The 24,787-nt window shown below is 47.5% G+C and overlaps 1 protein-coding gene across 2 annotated transcripts in view; it reads right to left on the bottom strand.

The window, feature by feature from the left end:
* The window catches only part of quob (quattro b), a 28,719-nt gene extending 24,164 nt beyond the window's left edge, over window positions 1-4,555 (bottom strand). For both annotated transcript variants that reach the window (XM_086168719.1, XM_086168720.1), the window contains exon 1: window positions 4,392-4,555. In XM_086168719.1, the coding sequence (XP_086024845.1) occupies window positions 4,392-4,394 (3 nt within the window). In that variant the 5' untranslated portion in view covers window positions 4,395-4,555. The remainder of the gene's footprint in view (window positions 1-4,391) is intronic.
* Window positions 4,556-24,787: the final 20,232 nt, after the last annotated feature.

Genomic DNA, 24,787 nt, shown 5'->3' with positions numbered 1-24,787 from the left:
AAACGCACTCGTGCACCATTCATTCTGATTGGGAGGCAAAGGTTATTCGCCATTAGCCGTTAGCCGTTAGCCGTTAGCCGTTAGCCGTTAGCCGTCATTCGGGTCGTTCGGAGAAGCTTTCAGATCGGGACGAGATAGGATCTCCGGTATGTTTTCGGGGGAAACCCACGGTGGAAATCCAACCGTGGACCTTCTGCGCCGCCCATCTTGTCATTATCTTACTTTGAAATGACGTTCTGCGGCCGCGGAGTTGCTCTCCGGGGCGCCTTTTGTTCAAATTGACGAACGGATGATTCAACTGGAGATGTTCCTGCGAGTCAGATCCTCACAAAGACCTCCGAAGCCTCGCTCGGCGGGGGCCCATTCACCCGGGCCGGCCGGCTGAATGAATGGAGGGCGGGGGGGGATCACCTTTGAGGGTCCCAACAAGGGAAACATTCAGCATCTCCTCGCAGACCCCCGATCCTCTGAGCCGCCTCTTCAAAGCCTCTTCTGGTTAAAGTCATGTTAGCTCCCACGAGAACCCAACTCATGAGTGTTTGTTTGGCCTGCCAGACATTCTTTAAATACTGAGGAAACACGGAAAGGTAGGTAAGGGTTCCCTCGTCTGGACCTCGAGCATCTCCGAACCCACAGCTGGAATTCAAGCAGACCAACGAATGAACGGTAGTAACCAGAAGGTTGGAGTCTCCATGTTGTCTCCGGACACGAACAAATTCATTTTTTGGGTGAATCTTTTGCTCCTGAGCAGATCCTGCTCTGCAAACGTGAACGCGGCTTCTTCTTTTTTTTTTTGTTCGTCTCCAGCGAGACGCCTCCTCCGCATTTTCAAGCGAGGGAGATTCCTTGCCCACGCTCGGCCGGCGAGGCTTCCAGAAAGAGATTTACCGCCACGACGGAAAATTGTTTAACGTGGAAGAACCTGCAGGAGAAGACAAGATGATCCCCCTTTCGATCTTTCTGCCTCTCGGGTGTTTTGCCGTCTTTGTTTTCTCTGCGCCGCGTCAGGTTTCGCTCAAAAAACAAAAAAAGCAGCGACCCAGATTTAAGCCGCAGTGTAAACACGCCGTCGTGGAGTTTGGGACCTTCTGGTCGGCCTGGAGGGGTCAGGAGATTAACCGGATGACCGCGGTGACACAACCTGCTGATGTCAACGCATTTTTCTGGACTCCCGGTGAAAGACGGGCCTCGGATCGTCCAGCCGTCGGCTTCAGAACCCCTCGGTAGACGTCCGCTACGTGCCCAAACCCCTGGGAGATACTTGGAGATACGTGACGGCAGAATTACGGCCCGGTTTCTAAATAAACAGCAAAGATCTGGAGGCCTGGAGCTGCAGAGCAGAGTTAATGTGTTTGACACGCAGAATCACACATGACCCAAAAAAGTCAGTTTGTTTAGTTTTCGGGGGGGAAAGAAAAGCAAAACCCAAGGATGTACAGTCGGAGGCTTCGACTTATCATTGCGGTGTAAACAAGAAGTCCATATCTCTGCGCTCCTCCTCCTCTTCCATGACTGCCAGCGACGGGAGACCCGTTCTTATCAAACTCGGCCAAACCAAGACCTCCACCGACGCTTTCGTGAAAAATAGAATTCCTTCGTTCATTCAGCGGCTCAGAGAAAAAAAAAAAAAAGAGAGAGAGAGGCGCCGTAAACCCTGGACTTCTGCTTCTCTTGAATCTCCTGAGATTGAAACCAGCGGCGCCTCCATGTGTGCGGGCTTCCATGTTACTTCATAACCAGATTAAAACTGAATTCTGTAAACGCTGATGATGGCTGTTTTAGCTTTTACCACTCGGGGAGTCCAAAGAAAAAAAACCAAAACAAAACATCATGTTGAAGATATTAATGTCCCGGAGGAGGACGAACCGAATCCATCCGACTCTTCTGAATTCAAAACACTGAGTCACAGCTTCTCTTGATGACAACCACATGCCACTGGATGTCCTTCAGATTGCTAGTCTGGAAGAAAACACTGTTGTCCCGATGTCCGGAGAGAAGGTTACGGGTTCAGGAGGATCCAACTTTCTGCAACCCGGCGCAGGAGACTTTTAAAAATGTCTATTTGAGGCACATGGAGATCCCTCCACCCGCAGGACGCTTTCACTCCCAGGGAGAAGATGCTGCTGGAGACATCCGAAGACGATGGATGCCAGTTGATTTCAGTGCTTTTGGACCCTTTTTTTGCGTGATGAGACAGTTCGGCGACGGTTTAACCGAAGCATACCGACTCGGTCTGATTGACCGATTGAGGTGAACGTTTGGCTCTCGCCTTCTTCGACGCATCCACAACGGGGGCCACAAACCAGTGTTCTCCTTGATCCCAAGCAAAGATAAATGTAGATGGTTGTACCTGGAAGGACATCCTCAATATCTTGATATGGGAAGCAAAGCAGTGCAGGAACCCCTGAAGGGGGCGACCGCAAGGACAAGGACTCCTGCTGGTCACCTTCTCAGCGATGGTACCGGTTTACGCTCCCGGCATGTTTCTCCAAACTCCTCCACTGAGGAGGCATACAACGTGAGCGAGTATCTTGCCGGGAAACAGGGCAATGAGGAACGGATGTGGATTAAATGGGAAAGGACACGAGTGCCACGAGACACTAAGTAGATTAGCCCGATCGGCCTTCAAAGAGCCGGACCTCCAGGTCCCTCTGGACTTCTCCATCGGCACCGAGCAACGGCTCCCGTGAGGCAGGGCCTCCTCGCCGCTTCCCAAAAGAACATCCCGTCCTGACACGTAGATCCATAAATTAGTCGGTCCCCAAATTACCGTTGGCGTCGTCACGGCTCAAACTGCTGACGTACCGAAATCCGATCGGAATCAGATGTGGGAAGCCCTCGGGAGCCAGAGGGGGAACCTGAGCACCAACGAACGAGGTCTCGGGCCGGACGAAGACCAGACACGTCACCGTTTGGACGCAAACTTGCCCTCAAGAACCCGCGGCGAGTCAAGACATGATAGTTGACCTTTCACCAGCATCCGACCGGCTTCGGCTTCAAGATGCCGACCTCGGCGTCACCAACTTCAGCCATCGGCGCCGGGGCCGATTATGTCGTCGCGCCACTTTCTTTCCCCCGTACGTAGATATTTGAAGAACGCCAGGAGATCTTTGTTGACACAAACCGGCCTTTGCTTTCGGAAAGATCGAGGCGCCGTAACCCTTCTATCCGCGGCATCAACGGCGAGAGGCTGGAAAAGGGGGTTATTGGAACGGTTAACAGGCAAAATTCGACCATTTGAGATCCGTTAAGAGGAGGAATGTGCTTACAAGTTCGCATGTGAGGGTGTTTACGCGCAGCGGGACATCTGTTTTACCCCGTGAGTCCAAACAAGTGCAACATTTCAAACAGAGCCGGGGGAAAAAAAAACGCATGGGAATGATGATTGTGGTAAATCCACCAAACGTAGGGGGGGTTTTTCAACCCGTGAGCCCAAAAAACTGCCACTTTCCACCTCCAAATAACAACCGAGAGTCTAGAAAAACGGCGTCCTCAGAAGGAGCCGACGGCGAAACATATGTTTCCTCCGAAACCCCCTCGGGAACGGTTTTGAAAACACAGCCCGGCCCCTCCGGAGTCTGACCCACTTTCCCCACGCAGAGATAATAAACGCACCGATAGCAGGTTTTCGCTGAGAAGTTGGTTTCGCTCCGAAAAACGCACTAAATCCAGCTCGCCGAGTCCCAGACGTACGTCTGTAAATCACGCCGGAGATTCGCTCTTTGCGTCTCCAGCTGAGGCTGCAGACCATCTCCTGGATTTGACCCCGACGCCTTCACAGATGAAGGAGGACAGAAACCCACCGCGGACGTTCTCAGGCCATTTGCCGGTGTGTTTGCCCTGCCGGCGGGATCCGCGGCTACGCAAACACGCCGTTCTTACAGATTTATCGGAAACAGAAACCCCAACCCGACCCCGAATAATCCCCGAATTCCTCCGGGCGACGAGCAAAAAACATAAAGCTTGACCTTCCCGGTGAACCTGTGACTGTTGGGTCAGGTGGAGAAAGCGCAGTGTTTATCAGCATGGGGGGGAAGTCAGTGCATGAGTGAATGAATGAAACACACACACACACACACACACACACACACTCATCAAACAGCGGAAACGGATTGCCGAGCCCTTGCGGAGTGTTTACTCGCTGCAGAAACTCCTGGCGTGTTTGCAGGAACGGGCCGGTGAAGGACGGGCTGCACGCACAACCTTTACGTCCTCGCAGGAACTTCACGTCTGCTCTTTTAACGGACAAATAAAGTTTGCGAGGCAGAAGAAGAACATCTGCGACCACGCGGAGAGGAACTCCAGATGCTCGCCGTCCGGAGTGACAGTTAGCCTCTTTTGTCCGAAGCCGAAGCAAAGAAGTCGGACGCACGACGCCGAGGCTACTTTACCATCTTTACAGGAGGTTCTCCGCTTTCATTTTCGCTCCTCGCCGTCCTCCTGAGATGTTCTCGGAGACTCGGCCGGCCCGAGTGCGTCCACGCCGCCGAGCTCCGCTCGCATCGTGGAAAAAGCGTGGAAAAGTCAAGCCGCCTGTTGATCCTCCGAGTCTTTGTTCGCTTCTCCTCGGCTTCTCTCACAGCCGAGAGCTGGCCGGGGAGAGAGAGAGAGAGAGAGAGAGAGAGAGGGGGAGGAGAGAAGCTTTCTCTTTCAGAGGAAATCCCCCTGGAGGCTTTTCACACACACACACACACACACACACACACACACACACTGAGAAGACCGTGTGTGACTAAACCAGAAGTATGGATGGAATCACCCACACTGTCATGCATGTAAACACACGTTTGCACACACACACACATGTCCCCCCGTGAGGACAGACCTCCAGACCTCCACGGGTTCCTTCCCTGGTCCTCGGTCTTCTCAGGAGGGGTTTCCCCGCTGGAGGTTGCAGCCGAGCGTCAGGCTTGTGGACGTCCACCTCCACGGCTGCTCCTCAGAACATCTGGAGCCGCAGAAGGAGCCAAACCCACGCATTCCTCCTGGTTTGGGGCCGACCGCCAAACCGTGTGTGTGTGTGTGTGTGTGTGTGTGTGTGTTTTAGCGGATCACGGAGGTCACACACACACACACACACCCGTGGACGTCTAGTTTCCTTCTTTTCTGCGATCAGAAGGTGAAACTGAATCTTGAAGCCCCCCCGCAGGTGACTTCACCCACGTGATCTCCACCTTCCACCCCTTCCTTCCTCCTGGTGTGGAGATCTTTTGGTTTCCTTCTCCTCTGCAATTTCACCGTTCATTTGTTTCTTTATTCGTTCTCCATCTCCACCTCCTGCTCCTCCCGTGTGATTACCTTCATGAGCTTCACCTGTTCTCGTCCAATGGGCTTCCTCCGTGTCTTCTCCAAGTTCCTGGTCGCGGCCGCGTTCACCTCTGGGTCTCCAGAAGAACGTCCGAGGAGTCACAGGTGAGAAGGTTCGGTTCTCGGACATGGAAGCGAAAGCGCGAACCATCTCCAGAAGAACACCCGGTGTTCCTCAGGAGTCGGGTTACTGGCCATCTGGTAAATCCAGTAGCCCTTTTTCTTTTCCGGGAGTTTCTTCTCGGCTCAGTAGATTTAATATTTTATCACCGGATCAATCAGAAGGGGATGGAATCGCAGCTCTGTATCTTCTCACCAGGAAGGAGACGTGGTGAGAGCGTGGAGGATGAAAGTGGACCAGCATGGTGACCCTCCGCGCCCTCCTTCTGCTTCATGAAAAACACCTGGACCTTCTAAACCAACGTAAGAAGAAGAAGAAGAAGAAGAGGAGGTTTGTGACTCGGATTCTTTCAGATCCGTTCGGCCGCCGTATCAAACGCGAGGAGGTCAGAAACGAGTCCAGACGCAGGAAGTTTTGACGTGCACGCCCAGCTCGCTTCATCAGCCAACCGTACACACACACACACACACACACACACACACACACAGTGTATAAACACTCCGCAGACGTAAACAAGCGTTTGGGCCGGACGCCGTTTCCTCTCCTCTGAATTCAGGCGAGAGGCGGCGGCGGCTCGGCAGGCGGGGTGATTCACCCGAACCCCCCACTCTGCACGGTGAGACACAACAACCCACCCGGTCTGGAGTGGGAGTGGGAGTGGGAGTGGGTAGATGGTGACTCACGGTGAGCGAATACACTTCTCGCCAAAAGAATTAGTGAGGGTTCCGCCATCCCCGGCCCTGTGATTGGTTACACTCCGGAACCCGGAGAGCTCGCCGTCTCCGTTGTTGTGTTTTCCCAGGCGGAGGGAGTTTATCTGAGATCTGTGACATCATTTCCTGTTCCGCCCCCGCGACCTGCGAGGTGGAGTTTTTAGTTGTATAAACACCGGGTCAAACACAAACACCAACGCAGCTGCTCTGCCGTCGCTCTCGGAGGTGTCGGGGCACGTTTGGATGCGCCTGTCACTCAAGGAGTGTGTGTGTGTGTGTGTGTGTGTGGGGGGGGTCAGGACATTCCTGAAGGACCGTTTTGCATGTATGTTCTCGCGTCTTTTTTTTTTTTTTTTTTTTTTTTAAAAAAAAGGTCGGCGTGCAGAAACCAGGAAAGTCCCGTCCTGGTTCGGTTGGAAAGAACTACAAAAATGGCCGCCGTCTGAACATCAGTCACCAGCGCGCCTGACTTCTTCTTGAGTTTCAGACAGAAGGAGTTGTGTTTAATTTCCTCCCGTCTTAGAAGAAAAGTTGACCCTGAAAAAGGGGGGAAATGCAGAAACGACCTCCCGGCGGACTTTGACGGGAAAATTGTGCAAACAGATGGTTTCCATGGCGACGGGGATTCTTCTGGCAAGCAAGATCGGTCTACCGGGAATTGTTTTTTTGTTTTTTTCTTGGTTTGGTAATAATTTAAATTGCAAAACAGTTGTCATGTGAACGTCCAAGTGTTGTGGCCCGAAGCCCTCGGCCGATCCTCCGCTGTGATTGGCCGAGACTTTTCACTCTTGTATGATTTAATATCCAAAATAATTTAATAATTTTTTTTAACAGAAATATTCATCTCAGACCCAGCTCATCTAACATTACTTAACCTTCTATTTTTTTTATCCTTTTAAATAAACGATCCTCTCATAGTGCAGCACTTTGAAGGGGAAACTCTTAATATATTAATCTTATTTAAATGTCTTCAATTTATTTCATAATTTCGGATCAGATGTTCTTTAATGATCCCATGCTTGGGAAATTGTTTTACAGCAAGACAAGCTACAAAACATAAAAACTCTGGTGTAAAAGTATAACATATGTTTTTTTTTTTTTTTTTAAACAGTAAATTTTAACACCCCTAAAACAGTATTTGGTTCCACCTTCTGGGTTATTTTGTAAAACTTGGAAATGCATCGCGAGTCAGACTTTTCCTGGCCCAGAACTTTGCAGTCCGTTGGTCTCCTGGTCTAAATTTACTCGCTCCATTTTTGCACCGATAGCTTTTCCTCCGGAGAAGCTTCCCGTCCGTCCGGCTTCGGCAGCTTTTTCTCCACGCCGCTGCAAGATCTCGCTTATCTGGGGACGATAAGAACGCATATGAATTTCTCAGCGGGGCGTGAAGATGAAGGTCAACGGAGATGTGGAGGTTCCTCTTTGGGAATGAGGAGGACGTCGGGGATGGCCTTCCCTGAGCGGAAACATCTTTGCAGGTTTAAAGACTTTCTTTTAATAGCGGCGTGCATGGAAAGGCGCTTTACGCGATAAACCACCGAGGATCACGATGGCTTCTCCAGCCTGGATTTTGCAAAGGCCGTCTTTTTTTTTTTTTTTGGATCCGGACCCAGCGAAGGTCTCGCTGATGGTTTCGATTGTTTCCGCCGAGGGGGGGGGGGAGTTCGGCCGCAGGTGTCGGATCGACGCCAGAGCTTTGTGTTTGTTTTTTCCCCGACGCAAAACAACTTTTAACGTCCTCCAGCATCGTCGTGATTGCACAACCCGCCGTCGCAGTGGAGCCGTGAGGGACGCGTGATAGCGAAATGAGAACCACACCGTGGCTCCTCTTCAGAATCCTGCACGTTAAACACTGGAACCCCTGACTTTTTCCTTTTCGGTTAAATCGAACTCACATTTGCGAGATTGGAGGTGAAACCGGCTGCAATTCCCAGACTCGCCACTAGATGGCGCAACTTCTCCAAAGGTTAAATAAACAGTGGGTGAAGAATCCGGGTCAGAACATCATGGATGTTCTTGATTACCGGGGAACATTTTCACATGTTGACAGAGTAAAGTTTATGAAAGCGGCGCAAATATGGCTGACATAGATGTTTTAAGAACAATCCGTGTAAAGTCTTTGCACTTTATCCGTGCATCTTCACCTCCTGCATGTCAGACACACAGAACATGGAGGCTCCACACGGAAAGGCCTCGTGTTGGAATCCAACCATGAACCTTCTGGCTCTGCACCACCTCTGCATGTTTGCAGAAAGCTAGTCTTTCTCCCGTCCTTTAGAGGTTCTCCGGTTCGGGTCTTAACGTTCTTCCATCGTCGGAGCCGAAGGTTGTTATGAAATCACCCCCCTGCAATTTGCATTTTGAGAGTTTAGCGTCCCGGCTCTTCTCTAATCCTCTTGAAAGCCCGTCTTAAAATCCCAGCGTGTGGTCCTGCGCCGCCGCCGCCGCCGCCGCCGCCGCTCACGTTCCTCTCCGGGAGCGTCGACTTACCGCCGACTGCCTCCTCGTCCGGCCGCGGCGTTCAAAGCGACCCTTTTCAGAACACACAGGAAGAGCTCGCCGTGCTTTGCCGCTCGGCTCGGCGGTCGTCCGGCTTGCGCAAGCAAAGCTGTCGACACAGCCCTGTGTGTGTGTGTGTGTGTGTGTGTGTGTGTGTGTGTGAAAACATCATCTGGAAAGGGGACGCCTGAGGAACAGCTCCAATGTTGTTTCAGGTGAATCCAATGACAACAGGTGTGTGTGTGTGTGTGTGTGTGAAGGCGGTAAACATGCTAAGATTGTAATGTCTGGTTCTCACGGCCTCCAGCAATAATAACGAGAAGAAAGAGTGAAAACCAGCGCAGCTGCAGCGCGTGGGAACCGGCTCTTCGTGGGGAGAAGTGGAATCCACCTCCACGTTTCAAACTCCCCCAAAAAAAACATTTGTGCGTCCGGCCCGCTCTTCTTGCTGCTTCCACGGCTTCCCGGTTTCTGCTTTTGGTTTCCGGACGCTTCCGCGCTGCTCCTCCCTCTCCTGGTCAGGGTCTCGCTTATTGTCGACTGATAAGAGGACGCTTTTTTTTTTAACATTTTAACGGGACGACACGGGGAAAATCATTCGAGGAGGAGCAGGAGGTGATGGCGATGTTCGTTTTAGCCGTAGCCGGGACGGACGCAAACAAAATAAACGCAGATAATTGTTGCTTATTAGCCTGAAAACGTGAATTTTTAGTGAGAATTGTATTCATGTACGCGAGATTCTTACTGGAAGAGGTGAATCACCGTGAAACCTTGACTCACAAGAGCATCCGTGTGTGTGCGTGTGTGTGTGTGTGTGTGTGTGTGTGTGCGTGTGTGTGTGTGTGTTGGACTCGTCCATAAAGAGATAAAGTTGTGTGAGAAGGCAGGAGATGTTTAAGATTCAAAGTGTTTAATGGAAATATTTCCCTGTACTACTACTGTACTACTTACTTGGTAAAGACACTTTATTTCTTTAAATGTAAAGTCATTTATTTATAAATATAATCATGTAATTATATTTATAATTATATCTAAATTATTATTATATGAAAATAGTAATAAAATATAATTATCACAATTTATTTGATATTTTTGTTATTGATAAAGTCCATTTTTCTTTTGGAATTTTCTGTCTGGACCGGATTGATAGGATTTCGATTTTTATTAAAATTTATTTTTAAATGATTTTATTTACACTCGAGCAAACGTTGGCTCACAGCAGCAGCCGAACTCCCGAGTCGAGGTCCGAGCGGGCGACATTTCGCCGCATTTCGTAATAACAGTGCATTTTGTAACAAACGTCCAAAATGTAATAACTTTTTCATTTCATTTTGTCATAAAGCCGCATTTTGTAATAAACTCCCCCCACGCATTTTGTAATAAATTTTGCCGCATTACGTAATAAGTTATTACATTTTGTCAAGATTATTACAAAATGCACTTGAAACTTTTTTTATTCTCTAGCAAATGTAATAACATGGAATTTATAGAATATTCTCTGTTAATGCAACCTTTGTACTGATAGTAATTGCTAAGTACTGCTGCTAGGCTAACACAGTGCTACTAATAATAGGCCTAGCTTTTACAAATACTTTAAAATAAAATACAATTAACAAACAAATAAACTATGCTTTAGAATTGTTTAATGCACCATGTTATTACATTTCCTAGAGAATAAAAAAGTTGCAAGTGCATTTTGTAATAATCCTCTCAATAACTTATTAATATTAAAAGTAATAACTTATTACAAAATGCGTCTCAACAGGGCTGCAGTTTGCAGCCTCCACCTCCGGGTGTCGTGTTTCATCAGCGCGGCGCCGCTTCGTGGGTCGGAGACGCCACGCTCCTCCAGAAAAAGGCCGACGGGAGGAGACGCGTTCACACACACACACACACACACACACACACACACTGAGAAGCTTTGCTTCTAACAAAGTGATGCAGTGAATCAAAGTATCAAAGAAATAAGTTTGAAACTGTAGTGCCGGTGTGTGTGTGTGTGTGTGTGAGATGTGTCTTTGTGCCTGCTGTCAGGCTTTTTAGTTTTTCCTTTCAAGGAAACAAAAATAGTTTTTATTTTTTTATTTTATAAAAATATATTTGGGACGAGCGCCAGAGCTGGAAATGAAAAGGAAAGGAAGCGAGAGAAAGAAATCCTGGATTAGTATTTCTGCCTGCGAGGGAGGAGGACGTCTGCGAGGAGCCGGCCAGGCTTTTTGTCGGGGTGTTAGTTTCCATTAATATCCTCCTCACACACTCCTGGAATCGAGATATCGGAGCGAAGACGCTCGGCGTCCACGAACGCAGGGCGACTCCAGGCCTGAGGAAGGACCGGAGACACCGCTGCCGTGGCCCGTGGGAGGTCGTGACCTTTTAGCCTCCACGGAACACACACACACACACACACACACACACGAGTCTCGATGGAGGGATGAACCCCAAAAAGCAGACGAAGTGGAAACGCGACCTTCAGATGGAAACGGAAAGCTGACCTATATATTTTTTTCCCTTTTATTTGAATCATTCATTCGCAGCCGGCGCCAGCTGTGATTGGTCGAGAGGGGGAATGGCGGCGTCCGAACATGATTCGTGAACCCCGTCGTGCAAACACGATGTTCACTCGTTCACACGTCTTGTGGATATTTTTATTCGCTCGCTCGCTCGGAAATACGGATAAATAACAAGAATAAAAACAACTTTATTTATCCCGAAGGAAATGGTTGTGCCAGAGTTACAAGAAAAACATAATAATAAATAATAGTAGAAAATTGTATAAACAGTAAAAAAAAAATAAAAAAGGGGGAGATTAAGAAATACAAATAAACTATAAAGTGTCTTAAGGTCTTAAGTACCAAGTGAAAGATAAGGAGTGCACAGGAATATGAAAAAATATTGCACATTATGAAAAATATTGTATATTCACCATTCAACCGTTCACCCTGTCATTTATACAGCATATAGAAACACAACTGTTCACTCAGTCATTCAGACATAAACATCATTCAGACACAAAACTACGAGCTCCGGGTCTGGACTTCCTGTCGGATCCGTTCTCGATCTGTGTGTGTGTGTGTGTGTGTGTGTGTGTGTGTGTGTGTGTGTGTGTGTGTGTGTGTGTGTGTGTGTGTGTGTGTGTGCACCAGACACTGGTACGACTGGTCAAATGGCCTTTGGCGTGATGTTTCAGACACTGTTTCAGGTTTTTTGGGGTTGATATTTTTGTGGTTGGTGCTTCTGCGGCCTGTTGGTTGGATTCCTTCCCGTGTGGAGTCTCCATGTTCTCTTTCCGGGGTTCCTCCGGGTTCTCCAGGTTCCTCCAGCAGTCCAAACACAAGCCGGAGGTTCACTGGAGACCCTACATCGCTGAGTTGTGTGAATGAGAGGGTGCATAGCGGCGTCTAAATGGGATTTGTGAATGAATGAATGGATGTCCAGGGTGAAACCCAGCGTATAAACAACCATTCACACGCCTCATACAGACATCCAACTATTCACTCTCTCGCTCACATGTTATCTAGAGACAAATATTATAGACTCAAACATTCACTTATTCATTTACACGTCCTATAGAAATCTACAACCCTTCACACTCTCATTAAAATGCCACCTAGAGACAAAAAACAATCACCTTCTCATTCACAAGATCCGCCGTTCACTCTCATTTACACATCTTGTTATGCATTCACTCACACACAAACACCCGTTCACCCTTTCATTCCGATAAATAAGCATTCATCCTCTCATTCATAGAGACGACACAACCATTCACTCACTCGTTTACATGTTCTATTGAAATAAACAACCATTCACCCTCTCATTAAAATGTTATTTAGAGACAGAAAAACTTTCACCCTCTCATTCACACATCATGTAGATATTCACACATTTACTCGCTCACTAAATACACAAACACCCGTCCACCCTTTCATTCACGTGTCCAATACAGAAACACCTCGACCCTGCACCCGTCACATCAGGGGTGGGCAGTCAGAGCCTGCAAAGCCTTCTCTGCTGGCCTCAAAAAAATCTGAATCACAGATTGATTTTAGCTACCATTGAATCTTAATTATATTTTGAATCTCAAATCTGATTAAATAATTCCGAATGGTCCGCCCGCTTCCTTTTATAGCTTTTTCCCTGACTGTGCTGCTTCCAGACATGTATTTTTATTGAACAAAGAGCATTTAACCAATTAAATTTCAGCTGTTATTTGTTGCCGGGCGGGGTCAAAGTCAAAGAAATCTGCCCGGAGGCCAGCAGAATCCGATTCACAGGTGCTCTGGCGAAAAATAAATGTCGATGAAGCTGTTGCTTCAACCGATCGGATTTTGAGTTGTGACACCAAGGCCTTCTGGAAGGCTACGCTAACGCCTTTTGACTGGATCGTCACAGAGCGTACTAGCCAGAGCGAGCGGGCTAGATGAACACAAATATAGTTTGGGCAAAACTTTCCTGGTGGAAACCAGGGTGGATCTAGAACTTAGTGAGCAAATGCGCCGGGAAACCCAGCTCCACAACGAAAAGGTGAAGAAAAATAGGGATATCTTGAAAAGACTGACAGTTTTATAGCCAGTTAACAGTTATTAAGGGGGTGAATGGAGCTCTCCTGAAGGCCTGGGTGTGAAATGCACGGCCCGCCACTGTGTCACTCGCACACAAACCCTTATTCACCCTTTCATTCACTGGTCCGGACGCTGCCTGGCCTCCAGGGAAGCTCCGGCAGGCTTGCACAAAACACCAGAAATGTAAAAGAGCATAGAACCATTTCGTTCGGCGACAGGAGGAGCGGTGGCTCCGCCTCCTCCGAGGAATCCACCGAGACGTCAGCTGGCGATGGAGGTCGCCGGAGGTCACCTCTCCTGAACAAATATAGCTGTGTGTTTTCGCCGCCTCCCCCCTCCTCCTTCCCGCCCGCCCGCCGCCGTCTGCCCGTCAGAATGAAACGGAGCCGCTGTATTTGGGTCAAGGCCCCCCGGGAGCCGCCGGGACGTCTCGTTCGGAAGGCGGACGCTCATCTCTCGCAATCTCGTGGCGAGATTCTCCTGAGATTCCTTCTCGCCGTCCTTGTTTTTGTGAAATCGGTTTTCTTTTATCGGGGCCCCGGAAACCACATGTGTCCAACTCAAGGCTCGCGGGTCCAAATGTGGCCCGAAAGAACGTCTTAAAAGGTCTTATTGTTTTTAAATAAAGACGTCAAACACGTGATTTCACCATAAGCTACATTTCCCACAAGTCACGCCAATCATGTTACCCGCAAAGTGACGGCATCCTGCTATTAGATCGCAGTTTATCCACATCAATGCCGTTTTCAACAAGCGGAATTGAGAAACTTAAATGAGAAAAGTTGCTGCAGATGGAAGGCTGTTTCTAGAAAGATGTGAAGGCCAATACTTGTTTGTGCTGGAAGGAGAAAAAGCGGTATGTCTTTTGTGTTATGAGGCAGCGTCGCTTGTCAAAGAATACAATCTACGTCGGCGTTTAGACGCCAAACACGGAGCTAAGTATGCTAAAGTTAGCCTTCAAGAAAAAAAACAAATTTTCCAAGAATTAAGAGCTAAACTGCGACGGCAGCAGAGTGTGTTCACGAAAACTAGCAAGCATCGGAACAGAGCAACTGGTAAACATCAGTTTTGTTTACATCTATGCAAATGCATATGCAACATTTCAATGAGTCACAAATTCAGAGTTATTTACATGGATTGGACATTAGATTTAGTTACATTTATACTCTTACCGTTCGATGTGTCCCTTTGAGGGCAACCCTTACGCCGATGTGGCCCTCAGTAAAAACAAGTCTGACACCCCTGGTTTAAACCCTAAGCTCTGTGTAAAGAGGAACTTTTATATCCCATCACGGAGGCTTACGGGTCATTTACAAAGGGGCGTAAAAATGTGATTAAGTGTGTGTGTGTGTGTGTGTGTGTGGGTGCACGTTTGGGCTTGACGTCATGCTTTAATATGAAATTCAGCTGTGGTTATAGAAGGCAGGCTGAGAGGATGAGGGCTGGTTGCTAGTCGGGTGTTCTTCTGGTTTAAAGGTCTGCATGACAACACCAGCCGTTCACCCTCTCATCCACGTGTCTAACTGACCTACAACCAATCAAACTTCATCTAGAGACGGAAAACCGTTCGCTCACTTATCATATATAGAGCACGGGTGGCAAACTCATTTTCACTCAGAGCCACAAGGGTTGCCCTCGAAGGGACACATGGAACAGTAACAGTTTAAATCTAGCGTAAAATCAATGTATCTACTCCTTAATGTTAAATCATTCTGAATTGGAAACTCATTAAAACCAAAATGTTACATAAGCAATTGCATGGATGGAAAAAAAAAAAGATGTTTACTAGTTGTTCTGTTGCTTTGGTTTTTAATTGTTGGGCAATTTGTTGTCTTTCTGGAAAGCTAACTTTAGCATACTTAGCTCTAACATGTATTGGCATTCCCATCTGTCTTGAAACAGCCTTCCATCTGCAGCAACTTTTGTATACCTGGACATTTAGTGATCTTTTGTAATTCTCAATTCAACTTGTTGAAAATGGCGTTGATGTTGATAAATTGCGGGATGCCGTCATTTTGTGGGCAACATGATCGACATGAAATGTGTGAAATGTAGTTTATGGTCGATGCACGTGTTTGACTTATTTATTTTAGGACAATCAGGCCTTTTAAGACGTTCTTTCTGGCCACGTAAAATGACATAGCGTGCCACATTTGGCCCGCGGGCCTTGAGTTTGAGATATTTCATATGTCAAATCAGATGTCATATAGAGAGATATAACCATTCACCCTCTCATTCAAACTTCATTTAGAGACATACAAGCGTTCACCCTTTCATTCAGAGGTCATATGGAGACGTATGGTTACTGTTACTGTTTGTAACTTAGCTCCATGTTTTTACTCTGGATCTGACGAGTTTGTGACCGCGGCTAAATGTATCGGCGTAAGGTTTTTTTTTCCTGCCAGCGATGGGAGGCTTTTCCCTGTGGGGGGGCGTTCGGAGAATTCCAGAAAGTCTGCCAACAAAAGCAGCTTTGATATGCGGCGCTGGAAGTGAGCGCGCCCCCTCCCAACACAAACGGAAACCCTAATGAGTTTGTTTTTGATCCGCCGTCGAAGCCGCAGATCTGAGACCAAAAAGCAAGATGTTTGGAATGCGGTTTTTCCCTCGTGTTGCTCTCGGGTTCCTGTGGACGACTGCAACTCCTGCTCTTTGCAGATATCTGACTCAGCACAAGATAGAGCTAGCAGCCCAGAGCTAGTAGCCCAGAGCTAGCAGCCCAGAGCTAGCAGCCCAGAGATAGCAGCCCATGAGCTAGCAGCCCAGAGCTGGCAGCCCAGAGCTAGTAGCCCAGAGCTAACAGCTCAGAGCTAACAGCTCAGAGCTAGCAGCCAAGAGCTAGCTGCCCAGAGCTAGCAGCCAAGAACTAGCAGCCCAGAGCTAGCATCCCAGAGCTAGCATCCCAGAGCTAGCAGCCCAGAGCTAGCATCCCAGAGCTAGCAGCCATGAGCTAGCAGCCCAGAGCTAGCGGCCCAGAGCTAGCAGCCCAGAGATAGCAGCCCATGAGCTAGCAGCCCAGAGCTGGCAGCCCAGAGCTAGTAGCCCAGAGCTAACAGCTCAGAGCTAACAGCTCAGAGCTAGCAGCCAAGAGCTAGCGGCTCAAAGGTAGCTTCCCAGAGGTAGCAGCCATGAGCTAACAGCCCTGAGCTACCGGCTAAGAGCTAGCAGTGTTATGTAGCTAAGGGCGATGTCTGGAGCTCCTCCACCTGTTTGCACGACCTGTACCTTCTGCACTGTCCTACATTCATCTGTACAACATGGCCTGCACTCTGCAGTTGCCTCCTCGTGGCTTCCATAAACCATGTTGCCGCTGTCGCTCAGCTCGACCTTTGGAGCACGTCTCATGATGTATATCATTGGCGTGTCCGTCTGTGGTTCTTTTATGGATTTCGTTCTCCTGCTTTGATTAAAAGCCTCGCCGCGGGTTGCATCGACGGAGACAGCTCCTCGCCGCGCATTGTTGCGCCGCCGCTGAAGGTGATATCTGCGAGCCGGGTGATCAATAAGCTCGATCGGCGCTAATCCGCTGATGCCGAGGTCACGCAGGCAGCACTCGGACCCCGTCGTGACGGGAATGGGAAAGAAATCAATTCTACATATATTTACATACAGCGCTCATAGGGGTGTCTGGGTAACAGAGAAGTTCAAGGTGGAGGTGGGACTCCATCAGGGATCAGCTCTGAGCCCCTTCTTGTTTGCAATGGTGACGGACAGGCTGACAAATGAGGTTAGACAGGAATCTCCATGGACCATGATGTTTGCAGACGACATTGTGATCTGCAGTGAGAGCAGGGAACAGGTTGAAGAACATCTAGAGAGGTGGCGGTATGCTCTGGAAAGGAGAGGAATGAAGGTTCCGGGTGGAACGGTGAGGCTACAGGGAGCGCAGATCAAGAAGGTGGAGGATTTTAGGGTACTTTGGGTCAACAGTTCCCTTCCGTTCTTACCGCCTGCACGCCGAAGTGTCCTTGGGTAGCAGGCCGAACCCCCGCTAGCAAGGACGCCCTGCCGCTAGCATTGCGTGCGTGGGCTAATACGGTATGCGGTATGCTCTGGAAAGGAGAGGAATGAAGGTTCCGGGTGGAACGGTGAGGCTACAGGGAGTGCAGATCAAGAAGGTGAAGGATTTTAGGGTACTTTGGGTCAACAGTTCCCTTCCGTTCTTACCGCCTGCACGCCGAAGTGTCCTTTGGTAGCAGGCCGAACCCCTGCTAGCAAGGACGCCCTGCCGCTAGCATTGCGTGCGTGGGCTACTACGGTATGCGGTATGCTCTGGAAAGGAGAGGAATGAAGGTTCCGGGTGGAACGGTGAGGCTACAGGGAGTGCAGATCAAGAAGGTGGAGGATTTTAGGGTACTTTGGGTCAACAGTTCCCTTCCGTTCTTCCCGCCTGCACGGCGAAGTGTCCTTGGGTAGCTCGCTGAACCCCCGCGAGCAAGGACGCCCTGCCGCTAGCATTGCGTGTGTGGGTAAATACGAGCCAATGAAAAGCGCGATAAAAGTGAACGCCGCATAAATCGGGATCATGCGCTGTCAACTTCTCAAGCGCCACAGGATGAAGGAGTACCTCAAGGCTAGCAAAGCCTTTGGAAAAAGTACCTTGGGGTTGGATTAGCGCAGACCTGGGGATTTTACGGCCCGCGGGCCACATCCGGCCCGCTTACCTTTTTTATACGGCCCGCCAAACTATTTTCTTTTAATACCGTATTTTCACGACCATAAAATACGGTATTTTAAGAAGTATTTTCAATCAATATTGAACTTAGAAACTCCTTATTTTTTCCCCTTTGTTTAATTTTGTATGGATGATTACATATAAAATAATGTCGGTACATTTATATGATCATTCATGGTTTTAAAGTAAAAAAAGAAATAAAATGCCAAAAAATGTAAATAATTAAAATGAAATTTTCATTTTGTTCGATTTACATGGTGCCGAGTTGGCCCGCGCATAAAAATGAAATAAGACATGCGGCCCACCGGCCAAAATAATTGCCCACCCCTGGATTAGCGGGTACCCAAACCCCGCGTCTTGGATTACAAATATTATTTCCCTGAAAAGCCAATGGGCCGCCCACATGGATTCTAATGGAGCGCGTCATTTTAACTTCCGCTCGGGCGTCATCACCTCGGATCATTTCCAGACAAAGACCAGAGGCCGACTCTAATGGGATGAAAAAACAGATAGAATGGCATGAATAATTAAATTCCCCCCGTGCAGCAGGGGGCTAAATACAGACACCGAGTCATCAATATCTGTCTCTTAATTAGACTCTACCAGGGAGGATCAGAAGCTAATTGACGGTAATGATCCTCGGCGGCGGCGCATGTTTCACGTGCACATCGGTGCTCCGTGCAAAGAGAAGCTCCGGCGATGAGCCGAGGGAACGTCTTCCTGTTCAAATATGTGTCTCTGAGGCCGGTGCTTTAATGAACGCCCGTTTGCAGCTCGAACTTAAGATACAAATCAATCTATATTCGAATTTTCTAAGATTCGATGCGTGGTTCGAGAGAATTTCATCTTTGAAATAGAAAAAAAACACTTTTCGCGTTCCAAGACCCCTCGCTAAAAGTAGATTTCCGCAAAGACGTGATCATTCTGATGGTATTTTTAAGATAACATAAGAACAATTTTATCTATCCCGAAGGAAATCGTTGTGCCAGAGTTTCAAGCAAAACATAACAATGATAGATAATAGTAGGAAGGAGGGAGAATAAGAAATACAATAAAATATAAAGTGTCAAAGTTAAGGCTATCAGGTGTTTTAAGGTCTTAAAAAGTACAAACATTTGAAACATTTACAAACATTTACAGATATATTTACCCTTTTCCAACCTCCCGCCATCACCTTTACGCTTCCAAAACGTATAAAGTAAGAGCGTGGAGCAACTCTTGCGGCTAAACAATTATCCATTTTTCATTATTTTGTCTCATCATCACCCGTTTTGCCGTTTTACCGAAGCTTAAGCTCGCCGTCTTCCTAACGTTAGCTTCATCTTTCTTAATGTAACCAACTGTAGATTGGTTAATGCTGTAATGACGGGCAACTTCAGCAAAATTTCCTTTAACATATGGAGAAGTTTTATCTTTTCTCCATGCTGGGCGTTTAGGGGGCATCATAGAACTTGGGGTATCGCAAAAAAATCCAAAACACTTTCACAAACTAAATAGCACAGAGTGGACGGTGTTCACGCTTACGGATCTACTTAGCCAACGTTATTCCGTTTGAGATCTGGCGTTGGTGCAAAGGAGATCTTAGTTTGATTTATTTTACAAAATGAGTTAATTTTACTATATTTGTTTTACTGTTTTTTTCTTCTTAGGCTAGAATACGGCTATTTCACGATGAAGAAATGTCCTGAATTGACACCTCGGACACTTCGTCCAAGTCGTTGGTCCAGTGTGGTGTTCCTATCGCTTTTGTATCTTTCTGCTTATTTTGTGCATTTTCTTAACAATCATCACGTGCCTTAAGAAAGCAAGTGTTGAACCCAGAAAGAAGATGCTTTCTATGGAAATTAAAGCATGAAATAAAAGCGAAGCAGGAACGTGGCGTTCATGTGACCGATATCGCAGGAGGATATAATTCGCTGGTTGGAACAAATTCATTTATTTTATTTTCAATCTCACCACCTCATCCATCCACGTCCTGCCCGAACTTTTCTGATCCTTGCTGGTCCAGGCCTGCACCCATCCTGCCTATATTTCTTCATTTATTTTATTCCTGTCACTCTGTTTATATTGTCGTTTAATTCTGGTTGTGTATTTTTCACCGTTATTGTTCCTTTATGTTGTCCATTATCATCCGCGATATCGTTGCTGTTGTTGCTGTTATCTTCTGTCTCCCTATTTATATTTATATTTATATTTATATTTATATTTATATTTATATTTATATTTATATTTACATTTATATTTATATTTATATTTATATTCATATTTATATTTATATTTATATTTATATTTATATGTTTTTTTATTCTCCTTTTTTATTTTTTGGACAAAATAACTGTTACGCTGCTGTGACAAAGGAATTTCCCATATGTGGACATTTACATTTATATTTATAATTACATTTATATATATATTTATATTTATATTTATATTATATTTACATTTATATTTATATGTTTTTTTTATTCTCCTTTTTTATTTTTTGGACAAAATAACTGTTACGCTGCTGTGACAAAGGAATTTCCCATATGTGGACCAATCAAGTTTATCATATTTCAAATGAGGAAAATTAATTTAAGATGTGAAAAAAAAACAACAACATACAAACAAATAAAATTTGCATCTTAAAGGACCGCCGTGTGTGTGTGTGTGTGTGTGTGTGTGAATGCATAGAATCCTGGTTGTATGATATGTCAGTGCATCTCCTGAGTCTGTGCTGTTGCAGCTGCGATCTGCTCATTAGCATTATTAGCACGGCGGGGAGCTCCCTCTGGGATCCAGCCGCTCTCGACGTCTCCTGAAAAGCACGGAGAGGTTGCCTGAGGAAAACCGTGAAGATAAAAACGCACACGAACACGCTCGTGCGCACGCCTTGCACGGGATGACCCGACGCACCTGACTGTTCTGCTAGATAGCGGCATCATGCTAACGACCCTAATTTGCACCAAGATGACTTTAACAAAGCATCTCAAGCAAACAAACATGCTACAAGCCTGTTTTTGTTATTTCTGCTTCTCAAAGCGGCAGCAGCGCGTCCTATAAATAGATCGGTGACACCCAGCGAGGTCAAGATCCTCAAAAACCCGAACGTCGGGAGTCACGGCAGACATTCAGCGCTTTACGCTTTCATGCACGGCGGGCTGTTTTCTTCACGCTCAGATGTTCGTCTTTTGCTTCTCCTGTTTTATCTCCAAGTTCTTCCGCTTGGAGGCGGCGCCTCTGCTCAGATTTCGAAATGTTTAATCCTTTTCCGCGCAGCCGTTTTGACATCTGAGAGTAATTCGACGTTTGCGGGAAACCAACCCGAATCCGGATTCTCGACAGAAGAGCAGGCGTCGCCGTTGTGAAAAATGCGCTCTAAATGCGCCGGCGGATGGTCTGTTCGGGTTCGAGACGACCTTCTCACCCGCTCGGATTCAAATCGCGGCTTTATGTTCCCAAATAAAACGGGGAAGCGTTTAATTAACATGTCCTTCGTCTCCGGCGCGGAACCTCCAGATTAGATTCAATGTCGAGGAGCTTGTAAACGGGAATTTATGGCATTTTAATGTGTGAGGTGTGGTTAAATCATCTTGAATATTCAGTTAGTTGTCGTCTCGAGTGTGTGTGTGTGTGTGTGTGTGTAGCGTGGCGTAAGGCCAAGCACATGAATACGATGCAGCGCAAGGTCATGCGGCCAGCATGTCCTCCCTCCGCGGGTGTCACACTGCTCACTCGGTCTCTCCAACATGCATCATGTTTACCATTTCCCTGTTAGCATTAGCCCGCTATCATCATAACGCTGCCAAATTAGGAACCGTTAGCATCAGGATTTGGCCAATTAACGTGTTATATGGCCTGCGGGGAGATCGGTTTATATCTGGGACGGGGCCAAGCAGCACTCCGGATGAGGAGCGAGCTCCTCGGTCATTTTTCATCCCTCGTTCCTCCAGAAGGAAGCTTGGAAAGAGTTAGCGCCCCCCGCGCTACCGCTGAGAACAACCACGCAAATGCGCCCGGATGCAACCGTTTGGAGTTTGATGGTGGAAACCATCTGATGGTACATCGGCGTGGCTTCACATCAACGTCCTTCTTTGGATCATCCATGTACCGCAATTTCCGGACGATTGAGCGCACCTCAATATAAGCCGCACCGGCTAGCCGATCGCTATCTCGGTCTTCCTCCTGCGCACTAAAACCGTCAAAGTCGTCTTCTTCGGTGTCGGAGTTGAACGGACTCAGAATTTCCCGCTCATTTCATCGGTCCGATGTGAGGAGGATAAATGTTTTAGCGGCGTGAAGCTCGTTAGCCCCCCCAAAAAGTCTGTATATTAGCCGCATCGCTGTTTACCTGGAAAAAGTCGCGGCTTATCGTCCGGAAATTACGGTACTTGAATCGTGGAGGCGGGCGGAACGACATTCATGGATGCGTCGTGTCGCAGAGGCGTGCCGAGGCCAGACGCTGGGGTTCAAACCCGTCGCTAGGGGTCGAGAAGACCCCAACAAAGTGCGGACCTCGCTAAGCTGCCACCGCGTTCATGTTCTGTATGGCGGGTATAGCAAATATGGACCATCAGATGGGTCGAGGTGTTTCTATCGTCTCCCTGGACTGCTTCGTTACATCAAGAACTCCGTTAGCCATCAGCTAGCTGCACTTCTTTGGGGTCGAAATGTAGATGTTCCCCTGGAAACCCCTCTGTGGAGGAGCAGGCCAGAAGAGCTTGGACCTTCAGCTCATTTTATCCCAAGAAAACATCCGACCGGTGACCAGGATAGCTTTTAAAGCTTCCCAGAGTGAGAAAGCAGCTAATGGGTTTCCACGAGGGGAGGCCATGGAACGAGCAGACCACGCTCCTCGTGTGCAGATGAATCCAGCATTTGGCCGGCGCTCACGTACTGCATCTTTAATGTGTCCGCAGAAGGCGCAGAAACGCTCGACAATCACCCAGTGTTTCCGATGTCTTGTCGGCATGAATAATGCACGGACGCGCCGGCGCAGAACAGATGCAAAGTTGTCTATATATTTATAATACATAACGGAACGGTCGGGGGAGTTTTTTCTCTCAAAGTGGATTTTCCATTCGTCATCCGGCAGCTGCAATTTTCATTCATTTTACTGTTTTATCTCACAAAGTGTCGCGTGCGGCCTCCAGGACAGCATCCGCCGCTGTTTTTAACCTGAATTTCTTCTCTTCTCACACGCACCCGTAGCCTGGCCCGCTAAAAGACCCTAATCTTCCCGTAAAAAGCCCGTCGGCCGGTGACGCCCGTCGATTCTGTGGCGCGAGAAGACCCGCCTCGTCGCTTTGTGCGCGCGGATCAAAATAAAAAAAAAAAAAAGCATCCGGGCTTTGCGAGGTCTGCATTTGAGTCCACGTGCTAATCTCCCGGCCTCCACCTCTGTCGCTAAAGCTGCTTCAGCTCCCATTTGGCTGATTTCATTTTCCCCTCTCATCTCTAAATGTCCACGGTAGCATTAAGGAACCATCTGTGGCTGCGTTTCATCGGCCGCTGGCTCAAGGCTTGGTTTTTAAATAGATGGCACGGTTTGGCGGGGCGGGGGATCTGCTCGGGAACGCTCAGAGGACCAGAGGAGAGAGCCAATCAAAACACGGATCGACGACGGCGGCGAGCTCGTCATTGAGGCGTTTTTTTTTTGGGGTGTATTTTTGGGGTTCGGATTTTTTCTAGACGTTAATCCAGACAACCGTTGGCTCTCATTCAAACATCCGGTCCGTTGAGGTTCTCCACCGAACCTGGAGGAACATGGAGAGCCTGTGGGACTCCAACCAGGGACCTTCTTGTCCAGAATGACAGATAAATCGGGGTCGCCTGTGGAGGTTCTCAGTGGTCATGACGAGTTTTTGTCAAAATCTTCAAAAATCTTCAAAATCTTTTTTGTCTCACCCTTTGTCTTCAGGTCCGTGGGGAGCTTCTGAATAAAACCTCCACGGGGCTGGTCCCTCAGACTTTTCTATTTGGACCAGAATCTCCAGATTTTCTAGTTTGGCGTCAGTGGAAGTGACTCCCCTCTGTCTTTTTTTGGTCGTTTCAGATGCAGGAAGCGGTCTGGAAGAGACTCCGAGCTGCACGGAAAGCCCAGGCGCTCTCCGCCGCCGGTGAGCCGCCATGTTGGCGTCTCCAGAGCAGACCTGGACGCGGTGAGTTCAGAGCAAACCGTGGAGATGAAACGGTCCGGCGTGATATTGAGAAGGTCAGAATAGCACAATAAGTACAAACAACAATTGTGAGCTGCTACGTGTGACAGATTTGTCTTGCAGATTCGTCTGCAAATAACAGTATAATGTAACTAAATGTGGCCTAATGTAGGATAAATGCAACAACTCCTTAATGTTAAATCATTCTGAATCGGAAACTCATTCAAATCCAAAATGTTACATACGCATTTGTATGGATGTAAAGAAAAAAATGATGTTTACGAGTTGTTCTGTTCCAAATGTAGCTTTCACTGCGGTGTTTTTGTGAATATATTCTGCTGACGGACAATTTGTTGTTTTTCTGGAAGGCTAACTTTAGCATACTTAGCTTCGTGTTTGGTGTCAAAACGCAGACGTAGATTGTACTCTTTGACAACCGACGCTGCCTCATAACACAAAAGACAAACCGCTTTTTCTCCTTCAACCACAAACATGTACTGACTTTCACATCTTTCTGGAAACAGCCTTCCATCTGCAGCAACTTTTCTCATTTAAATTTCTCAATTCCACTTGTTGAAAACGGCATTGATGTGGATACGATGCGATCTAATGGCGGGATGCCGTCACTTCGTGGGTAGCATGATCGCCATGAACTGATGAATTGTGTTTCTGGTCAATGCATGCGTTTGACTTCTTTATTTTAAGACAATCAGATGGTAAAGGGGATGTGCAGAATTGTGGCAACTATAGAGGGATATAAATTGATGAGCCAT

The sequence above is a fragment of the Fistularia commersonii genome, chromosome 21 (assembly GCF_037954325.1).
Source record: "Fistularia commersonii isolate RoL2024-O1a breed Wild chromosome 21, RoL_Fcom_v1.0, whole genome shotgun sequence".
Taxonomy (NCBI): Eukaryota; Metazoa; Chordata; class Actinopteri; order Syngnathiformes; family Fistulariidae; genus Fistularia; species Fistularia commersonii.
This window is presented reverse-complemented; position numbering and strand designations above follow the sequence as displayed.